The 15310-nt window shown below is 57.1% G+C and overlaps 1 protein-coding gene across 1 annotated transcript; it reads left to right on the top strand.

The window, feature by feature from the left end:
• The first annotated feature begins 4373 nt into the window (after nt 1-4373).
• ONECUT2 (one cut homeobox 2) lies at nt 4374-13530 on the top strand. Its single transcript, XM_054293346.1, has 2 exons — nt 4374-5508; nt 13100-13530. Exons 1-2 carry the CDS (start codon nt 4374-4376, stop codon nt 13384-13386), a joined length of 1422 nt encoding a protein of 473 aa, XP_054149321.1. The 3' UTR covers nt 13387-13530.
• Nucleotides 13531-15310: the final 1780 nt, after the last annotated feature.

The following is a 15310-nucleotide window of genomic DNA, read 5'->3' as shown; positions in this document are numbered from 1 at the left end:
CAGGGAGAACTCTCCTTCCCATGACTGAATGTCTAGACAAGCCAACAGAGCTAACGCAGCGTGATCGATACCTGTAAGTACAAAACATTTGAGGCTCCAAAATCCAGACAAGTCCTCCTGAGCAGTTCCCTCCATTGGGAGACCCTGCTTGGCCCCTGGGCTGCCAGGACAGTGTCCAGTGGCAGCCACATCCCTCTCCAGCCCCTTTGCCAAGGTGCTGGGGGTGTACATAGGACTGGGAATACATGTTTCCTCTCTTCTTTCATACATCTCGGGTCTCTATTTTTGTTGCTTGCATCTCCTTGGTGAATGGTAGCAAGGCAGGTGAAAACAGGCATTTGGCTACCAGGTTTAATTGTAACACTAAGCCAAAAAGGAAGAGATTGTGAAACAGAGCTAACTGTGAATGGAGGCTGCAAAAACAGGGCAAATAGGAAAAAGCAGGTTTTCTGTAAATGAATGTGTCTTTATTTCAATGGCTCTACAGTTCAATGCCTGACGGAGTTGTTTTCGATAAAAAATATAAACATTAAAAAAAAAAGAAAAAAATTGCCATAATTGTAATAAAGGTTTCATTAGTAAGGGCCATACTAAAAGCATTGTTTATTTTTCAATGGCTGATGTTCATAAAGGGCCAGGGCACCTCTCAGGTGAGTGGTGGGAAGGACGCTGCAAGCGGATCTGCTCCAGCCCCATGACCACGGAGAGCCTTGGGACAGGGGCTGAGGGCTGGCACCAGGCTGTGTGTGTCCCCAGGGCTGGCACCAGGCTGTGTGTGTCCCCAGGGCTGGTACCAGGCTCTGTGTGTGTCCCCAGGCTGTGTGTGTCCCCAGCCCAGGCTGGAGCACAGCACTTGGTGCCCTGGCTCCCCTCGGCATGAGCATCGGGGCTCGGGAGCTCTCAGTGTGATCCCGTGGTGAGATGTGCCTGCAGCATTGACTCATGTGCCATAACCTGATATTGAATGCATTGTTTTTAAATAAAATGGTTTCTTGTGCATTGGGAGTCTGTAAAACTCCACTGCCTCCGCTTCTTCCTTATTATTATTATTTCCCAAACTGCTCAGGGCCACTGATAGGTTTTACTGGAAAACTTCACCAGAGGAGTTGCCAAAAGTGTTGCTTAATGCTGCCTATATTTAATTATGCAGTGCAACAGGCTTGGTGAGATGGATCAAATTCTGCACTCCTGTGAAATAGGTGAAGATAAAAAGTGTGGGAATGTGGGCACTGATTGGCTCAGGGTATTTGCTCATTAAGGTGAGTTACACCCCCACGAACATCTTACAGCCCACTGCTGTTATTACTTGTTCCAGGTGACCTGCTGCTGGCTCCAGCACTGCAGAGCCCTCACTGGCAGGAATTCTGCTGTGTTTTTAGGAGCTCACATGAACTCCCAGGACCGAGTTCCTCAGGCTGGCAGGCGCAGGAGCAGAGCCATGCCAGATCCTCTGTCTGTGCTGTCTGTGCTGCATCCCACCACTAACACCCACTACAGCCCATATATTTATCCTTGAGACCATCCTGGCAGAGCAGCATGGATTTATAGTCTTGTAACCCAATTTGGGTATGGGGATGGCATAGGAAAAATCCCTTCCTTCCTCTACCACTGGCAAATGTGAGGAAGGCTCTGCTGGCCATGGGTGCTGGGGCTGGAGGGTGCCAGTGGCCAGCATGGCTTGAGCCCCCTGCCCCATGTCCAGCTCTGTCCTGAGGGGCTGAAGCTGCTCGCTCTGCAGAGAACGGGCTTGTGACAGCAGTTTCAAAATGCCAAAGAAAACACTTGCAACGTTTGTTTAAAAGCAGGCGAAAATGACACCTGCAGGCCCTGGCCAGCTGCTTTAGAGGAGAACTCTCTGTGCCTGTGCTGTGTCCTGCACTGAGGTGTCACCCTGGAGTCACCCTTTCCTGCATGGCTTGGGTCAGGTGTGGGTGCTGCAGGACACTACAGAGAACCGCGGAGAACAAAAGACAAGAGGAATTAAATTTCATATTACCAGGGGAGCCACAGCCCAAACCAGAAGGATGCTGGGCAAGAAAGCTCAGCCAGGCCAGGTCAATCTCCAGGTTTGTCCCAGCCTGCCATCCCTGGCCACCCCACCGCTGCCTCTTGGGGAGAGCAAGGGCACCCGGCGGTGGCAGGGGAGGCCCGGCTGCAGGCAGACAGAAGGGAAGCTAACAAAGAAACCCCCTCCTCCCTCCCCCAGGAGCAGGGACAGCCTCTGGCAAAGGCAGCCATGCAGGCAGGGAACGCTGTCCCGCTGGGCAGCCCCAGCTCGCTGGGCTGGAAGCAGCAGCAGCAGCAGCCCCCCGGCACCGCTCCTGCCCACCGTGCCCAGCTGCCAGCTCGGCCGCACCTTGTCCTGCCTGTGTGACAAAGGACACCCGGCACCCTCCTGCCTCTGGGGGCAGGCACTGCCCCAGCAGATCGGACCCTCGGCTGCAGCTGCAGCACACAGGGATATTTACACCTCGATTCCCAGGAAGGTTTTGAAATTAACTTGGAAAGACACCAGACTTAGACGCTACGGAGTGTAACAAAACATCCTCAGGGGACACAGCCATCGGGTGCAGGTTTGGAAAGAAAAAGTCGAAGACCTGATGAATTTGTTGGAGAAGGAGAAGGCAAGGCAAGAGGAAAAGAGAGGAAAGGGGAGGACACAGACACCAGCTCATCTGCGGCACCAGATCCCCATCAGGGTCTGCCCACCCACCCTCCTCCCGCCTGCCCACAGAGGCACCTCCGTCTCAGGAGCGCTGCACTCGCCTCTTTTTTCTCCAAATCAACCGCAACTTTTGCCTTCCTTTGGGAAGGACAAAAAGATTTCACGCCTAAGTTGCCCTGAACAAAGGCACCTCACGCCAGAGCTTTCTTTTCTGTCTTCCTTTTTTTCCCCTCACCACAAGCTGGCAGCGGGAGGAGTAGCTGGGGTGGGGGGAACTCCACTTTATACCCGCCTGATAGTGCCAAAAAGCAACTCAGAAAACACCGTGAGCTCCAGAGACATTGCGATGACAGCATGGAAAGAAATTTATCATTATCCCTTGGGAGGCAATCTGTAGGGAAACTGGGCGCTGTCATACACAACCTGTTTGCAAGGAGATGCCAGGGGCTCTGGAGAGTGAGTGGCCTGATGATCGAGGGTCCAAAAGGCGACATTTCTCCCCAGTTCCCCTCTTTTAGTTACTGGAGGTGGGACTTTCACAAGTACGGAGACGACCATCAGGGCCGAGATAAGGACTACACAAAACTCAAGGACACTCAAGGCTGTTGTTGCTGCTGCTGATTAAAGGAGAAGCAGTGAACTGCACAGCTGGGAGCAGCGGGCACAGCCCGACCCGGTGTGTCTTGGCACGGGGGCCCTCACGGGCTGTGCCATAGCGGGCAAGTTCCCGCTTGTCAGCGGCATGCCAGGGTGTGCTGTCCCCTCGGGCCCCCGTCCCTGTCCGCTCCCATCCGCGCTGCCCCTGTGCAGAGCCGCGCTGCCAGCCGCACGGCCCGTGCCCTGAGGAGCTGTGCGCTGCCCCTGCCAGCCGCGGGGCTGAGGGCGGCCCGGGGAACCGGCCCTTCCCTGGGATGAGGGGAGAGCGCCTGTCCGTGTGTGTGTGCACCGGGAGCGGGATCCCTCAGCCGTGTGCCAGCGGGCGGCACGGGGATGGCGGGCTCCTGGGACTCACCATCCACCCCCGGGTGAGGTACATTCATCACACCTTATTAATGAGCCCGAATTCAGCCGCATTTAAGGCAACTAATAACCAATAACCAACAGCACAGATCAGCGCTGTACCTTGGTTTGCAGCAGCGAACAGGGAAGCAGCAGGGCCGGCTGTGTGCAGCGGGGCCCCGGGAACCGCCGGCTGAGGGCTGGGCTGAGGGACCGGGGGATATGGAGCCACTTGCCGGGAGGAGAGCCGTGCGGCGGCCGCGCAGCCGGCACCGCAGATCCCCGTGGCGGCGGTACGGGAGGAGCCCCGGCCGCTGTCGTGGCCGGTTCCGGGCCGATTCCGGGATCTCCTGGCGGCACCGCACGCTACAAAGGCGGCGGAATCTTTAACGGCCCCGCCGTCCCCTCACGTCCCCTCACATCCCCTCACGGAGGCCACGCCCCCCACCCTCAGCCCGCCAATGCTCCCGCGCGCCCGCCTTTCCCGCCCTTCCCACCGCCCTCACGCCCGCTCACCCGCGGCTCAAGCCCGGCCCCGCGGGCGCGGCCGGGGCGGAGCGGCCCCGGACAGCTCCCGCCGCCCGCAGACGGCGGCGGCGGCGGCGAGGCGAGGACATGGCGCGGGGCCGGCGCGGCGGGCCCGGCTGAGCCGCCGCTGCCCGCGGGGCGGGCGGCCACGGGCCGCGGCGGCCGCCGCCCCGATGAGCGGATGAGGAGCGGGCGCGGCGGCCGGCGGTGCCTGGGCGGGGAACCGGGTGCGTGCGCCATGAACCCCGAGCTGGCGATGGAGCCGCTGGGCAGCCTGCACGGGGCGGCGGGGCACGAACCGGAGATGATGGGCAGCCCCAGCCCTCACCACGGCGGCCGCAGCGCGGGGCCGCTCCGGGTGGCGCCGCCCCCCCCGCCGCCGCCGCACCAGGAGCTGCCCCCCGCCGCCCGGCCCGCCATGGTGCCCAGCATGGCCTCGCTGCTGGACGGCGCCGCCGAGTACCGGCCCGAGCTCTCCATCCCGCTGCACCACGCCATGAGCGTGCCCTGCGAGGCCTCGCCGCCCGGCATGGGCATGAGCGGCACCTACACCACGCTGACGCCGCTCCAGCCCCTGCCGCCCATCTCCGCCGTCTCCGACAAGTTCCACCACCCGCATGCCCACCCGCACGCCCACCACCACCACCACCACCAGCGCCTGCCGGGCAGCGCCGGCGGCGGCTTCGCGCTCATGCGGGACGAGCGCGGGCTGCCGGCCGTCAACAGCCTCTACGGGCCCTACAAGGAGGTGCCGGCCGTGGGGCAGAGCCTCTCGCCGCTGGGCAACGGGCTGGGCCCGCTCCCTGGCTCCCAGCAGGGCCTGCACGGCTACGGGCCGCCCGGCCACGACAAGATGCTGAGCCCCAACTTCGAGGCGCACGCGGCGATGCTGGCGCGGGGGGAGCAGCACCTGCCCCGGGGGCTGGGGACGCCCCCGGCCATGCTGCCGCCCCTGAACGGCGCGCACCACCCCGCGCCCCCAGGGCCGCCGCCGCCGCCGCACGGCCCCGCGCTGCCCGCCGGCCGGGAGCGGCCGCCCCCCGCCGCCGGCCCGCAGGGGAGCGGCGCGGGGCAGCTGGAGGAGATCAACACCAAGGAGGTGGCACAAAGGATCACGGCGGAGCTGAAGCGCTACAGCATCCCGCAGGCCATCTTCGCCCAACGAGTGCTGTGCCGCTCCCAGGGGACCCTCTCGGACTTGCTGCGGAACCCCAAGCCTTGGAGTAAACTCAAGTCCGGCCGGGAGACGTTCCGCAGGATGTGGAAGTGGCTGCAGGAGCCGGAGTTCCAGAGGATGTCTGCCCTGCGGCTGGCAGGTAGGTGCGAGCCGGTGCCAGGCGGGGAGCGCAGCGCGACCCTCGGAGCGCAGCGCCGAGCGGCTGGCGGGCCCCGCAGTGCGTCCTCCGCCGGCCCGGCCCGGCCGCTTCCCCGCTCCGCCGTGAACCGCGGGGCTGTGCGGAGCTAGTCGGTCCCCGCCTCCCGCGGCACGGCGCATCCCGGCTGTGTCCGGCGGAGCTGTGAGGGGCTCGGGGGCGGCGGAGAGGCGCGCTCCGCTGCCACGGCCGGGTGGCGGGGCCGGGGCTGCTCTCCAGGGCCGGGTGCTGAAGGTGCGCACTGGGCACCGCACCGCGCTCTCCGTGAGCATCCCTCCTGCGGCTGCCGGGCGCACCGGGGGGGCCGGGCGGGGGCTCCGCGTCCCGGGACAGGCGGGGCCGGTGGGAGCGGGCGGGGGCCGGACCCCGCGCAGCCCCCGCGGCCCCGGCCCGGCCGCATTGTCCGCGGAGGCCGCGCGGGCGCCCCCTGGCGCGGTCGCGGGGCGCCGCAGCCCCCATTGTTCTGCGGGGGCCGCGGGGGGGGGCGCGGGCAGCGATCCCCGGTACTGACCCCCGGTACCGACCCCCGGCACCGGCCCTCGCACCGCCCCCGGCAGCGCCCGCACCCGAGGGGAGCGGGACAGACCCGGCGAGAGCTGTGAGGCGTGCGGGGTGCGCCCGCGGCGCGGTGGGTGCCCGGTTGTGGCCCCCCGGCCGGTCCCGCGCCGGTGCGGACCGGGCCCTGCCGTGGAGCACGGCCGGAGCTGCCTTCCCGCTCCGCGGGAACCGCGCAACCCTGGAACTGGTTGTAGAAGGACACGGGGAACTGTGGCACGGGCAGGGACAGACCGCAGCATGGGGTGGGGGCCAGGGGCCGGGGCGCTCTGCTCTGACAGCGACGAAAATCACGGGGTATTTGTGCCACCGAGTCCGCCCTTCTTTTATTTCAATTGATCCCGTCCAGGGCAGATCGTTTCCCAGTGTGCAGGTACACAGCGGGCTGTTCCAGGGCTGCCCGCCTCGCCGGCCCAGCCGGAGGGCTCTGAGGGGCCCCGGGGGTCTCTGCGATGGGGAGATGGGCACAGGGAGTTCCCTCACGAGGGGCAGCTGCCGGAGAGGCTGGGATGCGGCGGAGCAGGGCGAACAGGAGCCATGCATGACTGATGGCCTTAATCCCTGGCCGACCTGTAAGCAGAGGTGCTGCGGGTTAAACACCCACGGCCTGGGCTCTCCGGAACTCCCGTGGAGAGTGCTCGGGCTCTCCGGGATGCGGGGCAGTCCCGGTTCGGGACAGGGACGCTGATCCCCTGCTCGGCTCTAGCGCTGACCGCAAACTCGGCTGTCCCTTCCAGCAGCCGCGGGCGTCCGGCTCCTCTGTGCTTGCAGCCAGGGGAAGGTGCCGGGCTCTGACAGGGGCGTCAGAGCGACACAAGGGGTTCGGGTTTTTTGCCGAGCACGCGGTGATGTCGCCTTCACAAACAAACGTGTATCGAGAGGGAAATCGATGCAGATAATGTTTAGAAGATTAAAAGAGCATTAATGCTGGCAACAGGAGCATCAACGCGTGGACCCAGTTTTCATTGATCTGGAACCTGAGCCGGCTCATTTCCAGTAACGTGGCGGGTGCTTTTCCTTCCCAGCACTGGTCCCGGGTGGGGGTTCCCCGTGGAGCCCTGCATATAGAGCAGAAAATCAGGAATCACAGCTGCATGCAGAGTTATGTCTGTAAAATTCTGGGTCTCTGCTTTACCAGGCCCCCTTGAATGCCTCTGCATCCGGGAGTAAAGTTTGGAGAGAGCTCAGGTGCTAAGTGGCCGTGGACTCCCCATGGAGCGGGAAAGACCTTTGCAAATTACCTTTCCCTTCAGAAAATCGATTATTTTAATTTCCTTTTATTACCACGTGTGAATATGCGGCCCCATTGCCTCAGTGCTTCCTTCTCCCCCTTCGCTGGCTTGCTTAAATCCCCCTGAGCATGGGGAAAAAGCCACAAGTATTTCAGGTTTTTAAAACAAAAAATACCCACCAGGTACCCACCACAAGTGGGGTGAAATCCGCTGTCCTTGAAGGGAAATCCCCCTCTCCCTGTGGCAGCCGTAGCAATGTGGGTGTGATCAGTATATTTTTTCTTATTATAGAAGATGTATAGTGTTGTCTGTCCTATTCTAACCTAATCCAATGTCATGCTATTATTTCTGTGCTCATTGTCTTTCCTCGGGGGTCTTTAGGAGCCCTCTCGGGGGCGGCCCTGGGGGTTCTGTGCGGGGCAGTTCGCGGGCACAGCGCCCTGCAGGCTCCCGGTGCACCGGCAGAGCGGGGCCCCCTCGGGACGGCTCCGGGAGAGCCCCGACGGACAGTCCCTACACTTCTGCGGGGTCAGCAGAGCGCCCCGCCGCCTGCTGCCCTTCTGCGGCGCCTTATTGGTGATCAAACGCTTTTGTACCGAAACACCATCCGCGGTTCATTACCGCGGAGCTGCCCGATCCGCTCCGTGCTCTGCCCTGTCAGTACCACGGAGAGCGGCGGAGAGGGACCGGAGCAGGGCCGGAGGGACGGGAGGAGAGCGGGAGCAGCAGCGAGACGAGACCGCGGGGTCCCCCGTGCCCGGCGAGCCGTGCGTGGCAGCGCCAGGAGCGGGCGGTGGCAGTGCCACGTCCCAGGGCTCAGCCCCTGCACCCCCAGGTGCCCCAGCCGAGGAGAGGGGTCTCACAGTGACGAGCGGGCTGTGCACACTTGTCCGCCCATCCTCTGCTTCTTTGTGCCCTACCAAATGTTTCTTCCCTGGATTTTGAGACTGTTTTGTTGCCTGCATCCCCAGCTAAAAATGAGGCATGATAACGTCTGTATCAGGCACGTTACCTGTTTATAAAGCTATTTCTTAGTGCTGAACTAAATATACAGGTATGTAAAGGTTCTTTGAAAGGTGCTTAGTGGCTTGAAATATTGGTGCTCTCTTCAGCTATAGATTAGTGGTTGTGTTTGAGCAATCCATGCGGTAAATTGTGGTGCTGGCTGATAAATTGTATTTCTCATGTGCCAACTTTCCGAAATCATCCCCTGCCCCAGCTCTTTGTTCCACATCATTTCTGAAGGCGTTTCTGCCACACAGAAATCTGAGTCCTCTTTTTGCAAAGCAAACGAGTTTTATCAGTTTCTTGATTATTTGATGAAGTTCATTCTGAGTACATTTTGGCTTAAATGCATTTCTGTATTTTCTCCGCTACTTTTTAAAAGAAACAATGAATTGGCCGTCAAGTGTTACTCATTCTGAAGCTGTTTTCCTTTGAAGATTTTCCCCCCAGCATCTCTTTTTTTTTTCCTGTATCTCTTGCCCATCACTGTTTGAACCTAAATATCCCAGTCTCAAGTATTCCTCTCCAGCTGAAAATTGCCACCATTTATTTGTGTTGAGGAATGCATAGAGGTGAGAACATTTTTGCCCACAGGATTATTTCCCAGTAACGGGTGTCGGTTCTTCCCACCCTCTGTACGAGCATTTTTGCTCTGCGCTGTGGCCCCGGGTGCTCATCCTTGGCGCTCCTCCCTGGTGCTATTCACAAGTCCTTGTCCTGGATGTTGCTGCCACCCAGCAGCTGCAGGAGCCGTTCCTTCCCTCCCAATTAGCCATCACAGGGAGATGACAAGCGTCCTGCAGCCCCCGGCACGGCTGTGCCGGGCTCGGAGCACTGAAGCAGCAGCAGCCTCTCATCAGAGCAGCTCCCCTGGAGCTGCCTTCAGAGTGCGCACGGGGCTCTGCAGGTGTGCCGAGAATGGAGCTCGGGGCTGAAAGGGACTGCAGGCATCGCTTGTCCTCACGGCCTGCCCCTTTCTTCAGCAGCTCCCGAGGGGATTTTTTACCTAAGCGATCTCTTCCAGGGCTTACAGGTACAAAAAACCCTTAATGACTGGCCTTAATCTCACTTTTTGTCTTCTAAACCCTTTGCTTCTCATCTTACCCCCACTAGACACAGCGAAGAAGAACACTCCCTTCCTTCTGATAGCAATCTGTTTGTATTTAAGGCTCCCATCCTGTCTCCTGTCTTCTCTGGAAAAAGCCCATCATACCTGGGCGACGAATATGCAGGGAAAGCACTATATCCAACGGGACAGATAATACATCTCTTTTTCCAAGGTAAAAGATTTTGTATCCAGCTCTATCAATCTTGCAGACTTTTACATAAAAGGCTCTCTGATTTATGGAGGGGTTTGCACACAGAAATCATACCAAACAGACTAATCTCAAATGGGTTTGGTGATAGCATCAGCCAGACAACTCGCTGATGGCAGAGAGAAATGCAATCAAAAAAGGAATTGGAGTGTTTTGGGATTGTTTGGGGGTTTTGAGGTATAAAATCAAACTGCTCCGTTGTGAAAAAAGGGACTCAAACCACTGGTAAATGCTGCTCAGAGGAATTATTAGACAAGCGATAGAGGCTGGCAGGTTCCCAAAACGCAAATTGTCTCCAAGACCAAAATATCTCTCAGTAAGCAGGGAACATATTTATGAGCAGCGGTGATTTTCCAGCAGTTCTCATCCCCTCATAATGGGATGGGAGCACGAGGCATTAAGCTTTGGCAGGCAGCGCTGGGCTGCAGGAGGTGAAGGCAGGGCAGTGCAGGGCTTCCCACACACCTTCTCCTCTGTGCTGAGGGGGAAACAGCAGGTGGGGTGCCAAGAGAACACCTTCCTGCTGGAACAGCCAGCTGTGAACTTGTTTCACAGAGCACTGCAGGAATCCTGGATCTCCACACAGGGAACACCTCGCCATTACAATGGATGAGCAAGCAGATCTTCCCTGGAAGAACAGAATTAACTTTGTGCCATACATCCAATCTGTTTTTCAGGATAAATGCCATCAAGGGCATTCCTAGGGTTTCAAAAATGAGGAGTTTGGTGTGTGTGCAGCAGCAGGGATGAGCAGCAGAGGCTGTCCACCCCGACAATGTGATTATTTGCATCTTCATTCTGATTGCTCCTTGTTCCATAATGATTTTGTACACAGCGGAGTACTTAACCTAATTTGTATTGATCTCAATCGCTCTCATTCGTGCATACTTAATTCAGAGAGGTAATCAAATTGATTTCTGAGGCCTAGTTTTTAAAAGATTGTAGTAACAGGGATATACAAGGGGTTGCTTTAAGTGAATCACAGCAAGAGAAAAACATTTTAAATCTTTATAAAATGTTTTGATGGTCATTTCATTGTGTTCAGTATTACCAGAGTAATTACATTTCCCTCACACTGAGTCCTCTCCAAAATCGAATAGAGGAGCAGTTTTAGTTCCATCAGACAGATAACTGGGTTTGGGTGCCTTTGCCCCCACACAAACCACACGGGGCAGGATCAATATTCACCACTTGTCCTTAGGAACAGTGGGGAGTGAGGGCATACTGCTGGATTGAGTGAACATCGGTCTCTGCTTGGCTCCTTCTTAGCCCCTGCTCTTTGTTTCGTGGCTGCAGAGGGCTCACAGGGTGGGCCTGCGCTGAGCACTAGAGCTTCTCGGTATTTTTCAGGATTTCTGGCATTTTGGAAAGCCTGGGCTGGCTAGGTTCCTCTCTTGTGGGGAAGAAAATGGAAAATCAGAGTCATTGTTGCAGAAAGTCAGGCAAATGAACTATGAGTAGGGAAATTCAGTGTGATGATACTCAGGGTGTCACAGTGCCGTGCCGGGTCCCTGCATCCTCTTAATGCCCTTCAAGCTGTGGGGCTCCACTTTGGTCCATCTAAGGGAAGCAGCATGACCCCAATTCTGAGCAGTTCCTGTGTTGTTTCTGTTGAAGAGCATCTGTAATCCAATGCAGAAGAAAAATCTTCTCTTTTATATTTTTATGTATATTTTTTCCACAGTTACGGCTTTCAGTTCTTGCCGGTTGTCCATTTTCTTCCATAAGATATGTTCAGGTTTAACCACAGCTAATAAATCAAATTGTGCTTAGAATCCAGATGGTCTCTTCCCTTCCCTCTGCTGTTAAAACCTTTCTGTTTCTTCCCGGAAAATCACTTGATTTTATTAGAGTGCTCACCCCATTTTTCTCTGCTGAGAGATGCACGTCAGGCGCAGCGTTTGCCTTTGTGGGGCCTTTTCAAGAGCAAACTCAACAGTTCAAGGAAAGTATTTACTGAATGCATCAAAAAGCACATACCTCTGCATTATTTATTATCAGATACCAATAACTGTAAAACGCAGAGTATCTCAGGACATAAATTAGTGATGGTAGGAAACACTCCGCTCGTCCCAGTGTCCCGGAACCGATTAGGAGCTGCAGCAAAGATGCTGCTGCTCATCATGTCCCCAGCACCAGGGACATCACCTCCTGGATTCTGGACACGTGGCCAAGTGAACCCAGACTAACATCTGCTTGTTCAGCTCAGACAGGCAGCTGGATGTCATCTGTGCAGTGTCAGGGGTGCACTCAGAGGGCCCAAACTCTTCCCTCCTGCTGCCTCTGGGATAATGGCCTCACAGGAGCATCCCTGCTGCTTCCTGCTGCCGTGGCTGTGCTGGGAACGTTCACCACAGCCCCGGTCTGGTTTCAGCCCGACTCTCAGGACCAGCCTTCTCTTGTGCTTGGGGGTACTTTGAGGTCTGATTCACCTCCCTCCCAGAGGCAGCTCGGCTGCAGCCACTGGAATCTGTCAGGGTCAGGCACTCCAAGAAAATACCCCAGTTTCCTGCAGAAATGCTGTGAGGGTCCTCTCCCTGCATGGACAGAGGCAGTCAGTGCCACAGTGGCTGAGCCAGGCTCCACACAGGTACAGCCCTGACTGGGTTAATCACAGACATTTCCACAGTCTGACTTTTACTTTTGGCCAGCTTCATTTCACGTTCCAGACCTGCAGAATTATTTAACAGGGCTGCTTAAAACCCGCCCGCTTATCAATTCTCTGGGCTCATTTTGTCCCAGCACATTACCTAACCATGTCAACATATGGATTTTCTCTCTGTGCCCGCTGCAGACGGCCTGGGCAGGCTATTTTTAAGTGTGGGTGTGCTCCGGCAGCGGTATTGGTTTCAGCACTTGCTGTTCTCTCTCTGCTTATAAATACAGAGCAGCTATTAATACGAATGGGGTTTAGGATCCATTAGCAGGGCTCAGCGATGGCCCAGCACTGCTGCCCTGCGTGACCTGAGCTCTGAGGCTGGCTTCACCCTCGGGACATGCCCCGGGAAGGGGACAGGCATGGGAGCGGTGCCCTGGGGTGCTGGCACTGCAGGGGAGGAGCAGGGCAGGGCCAGGTGAGCCAGGGCCTGCCCTGGGTGGCCAAGGAGCTCCCTGGTGCTTTTTCCCCTTGGTGCTCACACAAAGTTGCTGCTACTGGAGCTTTGACTGGGGTTTGCTTTGGGCTGTTTCAAGGGACTAAACTTACATACAGCTGTTATTCCTGGCTTTTGAGAGGTACTGGGGATGTAAAAGCAATGCAGCCCACTGGATTCCTCTGGGAGCCCTCCGGTCCCATGTGCCAGCGTGGTGCTGGCTCAGCTGGTGACATTGCCCGCACCGTGTGACAGTGCCTGCCATCGGGGTGGCTGGCAGGGTCTGTGGGCACCACCCTGACGCTTTCTCTCTGTCTCTGCCACCCCCTCCCAGCCTGCAAACGCAAAGAGCAAGAGCCCAACAAAGAGCGGAACAACTCCCAGAAGAAATCCCGCCTGGTTTTCACGGACCTCCAGCGCCGAACGCTTTTCGCCATCTTCAAGGAGAACAAGCGTCCCTCCAAAGAAATGCAGATCACCATCTCCCAGCAGCTGGGCCTGGAGCTCACCACCGTCAGCAACTTCTTCATGAACGCGCGCCGGCGCAGCCTGGAGAAGTGGCAGGACGACCTGAGCTCCGGGGGCTCCTCCTCGGCCCCCAGCACCTGCACCAAGGCGTGAGGGGCGCGGCGCGGCCGGCACAGCGCGGAGAGCAGCGCGGCCCCGCGCCGGTGACTAAAGCACAATCCCCGCAACCAAGCCAGCCCGGCTGGTCCCACTCCTACGGCTTCTCTCAGTCTTAGCAGGCGCAGGCTCCACTTTAACCTCTCTCCACACAATACTATGCTCAGGACAGGCGAAGCAGGTCTGAAACGTAGGGGAGTCGTTCTTGAGGCAGGTTTCTCCTGAGCCCCGGGTTTCCGTGGCCGGCCCGGCAGCCTCGCGTGCCCGGCGCCTGCCGTGTGCTGGCCACACCACCCTGCGGCCACACGACAACGGAGCACAAAGTCGGATACTAAAAACCCAAGACCCTGTTTTTAAACTCAGGCACGGTTTTTTGTTAAGTGTTTTAGGGAAAGATCAGATTTGAGGTTTTTTTGGTTGGTTTTTTAGTTTGATTTAATCAGCTTGTTCTTGGATCAGAAAAGTTCAGTTCTCTTGAGCTCGAAGCATCAAGCACAAAGCCAGTAGCTCCAGCCACGGCCCGGCCCTGGGCTGCCCAGGGCGGCTGTGCCAGCTGCAGCCTGACATCCCGGGAACACCGCACGAGCCTCAAGCACAGCTGGCAGTTCCTCACAAGCTCTGTGCTTGTACCTAATGCACACTCAGGAGGTCGATGGAACTGCTGCAGTTCATGGAGCAAACACTCTGTTTTGGAAGACTTAGATTAATTTACATTATTACATCCTTTTTAGTTTCTGGGAATCTGGTTTCTCCTCGGCAACGGCTGTTACCGAAACCTTTTCAGCGTTCATTGTATTTTTGTTCATTTTATCAGTATTTTACGGTACTTTCGAGCAGGAAAAGAAACAGAAACAAGCCCTTCAGATGCCACTGACCGTTTCAGATGTGCCGCGTTTAGCTCTATCGCATCCCTAAGTTCCTTTTCCCTGCCAGCTCGCCGAGCCGGCAGGAACACAGCACACCAAAGAGACAGGATTTCTGCAAGCCAAAGATGTTTATACCTTGCCATTTGTCCTTGTGGCTGCTGGTGCGGGTGGCTGGCCGGCGCCGGGGGGGCCTGGCGAGCCCCAGGCCCTCTCTGCCGCCCTGGCGGCGGCCGCCGGCTGCTGACCGGCCTGGGCTCCGCCACAGACACTTGAGACTTTTTTATGTACTACTTAATCGAAACCAAAGAAACGTTTTCTGCACCTACTTCTTCTGCAACAAACTGTTCCATTGAAAGATAAAATAAAAATAAAAAAAAAAAAAACCAAGGAAGCATGTCAGGAAGCAAACGAGTCCCACACTGTGTTCTACAAACATCTCGGACGTTTTCGGAAGCAGATCTCAAAGAAAGGGTTGACAAGAATGAGAACAAAGCAAAGCCAGTACAATTGCTGCTTCATTTGACAACTCAAGTCCTCTTAAAGTCGAAGATTGTCTTTAATTTGTGCCTATGCAGTTTTTTCAAAAGAACAAGGAACAGAGCAACCAAAACCTCAACAGCTACAATACCAAAGATGAGGATTCTCACTACGTGTGTTTCAGTTTGTTTCTCCTCTTGCACGACTAATGCACATAACCCCACTGATCTCTGGACAGGTAACCACTCGTGAGTCTCCGTGCAGCCAGAAGGGTGGGTTCTTCTATGCTTTCCCTCCTTCTGCCCCACATGGCACCTCTCTGAGAGCTGCATGGACTCCAAGTGAGGATGTTGGGATTCTACCCTGGTGCATCTCCTCCCTGCAGGGAACACTTGTGGGTTGGCTGTGACCTGTGTGTTGGTCTCCTGTGTGTCTGGAGCCGTGGACAGCCACCCTCCTGCGTGTGACATCGGTCCTGTGACCTCCACCCTTCTTTCTCCTCCCCAGGGATAAACCTTGCAATATGTGTGTTCCCATCTCTGTCACTGTGAGTGCTGAGCAGCGCCACAGCCTGGCTC

The sequence above is a fragment of the Melozone crissalis genome, unplaced genomic scaffold, assembly GCF_028551555.1.
Source record: "Melozone crissalis strain CALT ecotype California unplaced genomic scaffold, PUWL_Pcris_2 ptg000136l_1, whole genome shotgun sequence".
NCBI lineage: Eukaryota > Metazoa > Chordata > Aves > Passeriformes > Passerellidae > Melozone > Melozone crissalis.
Note: the sequence above shows the minus strand (reverse complement) of the source record. Positions and strands in the feature narration are given on the sequence as shown.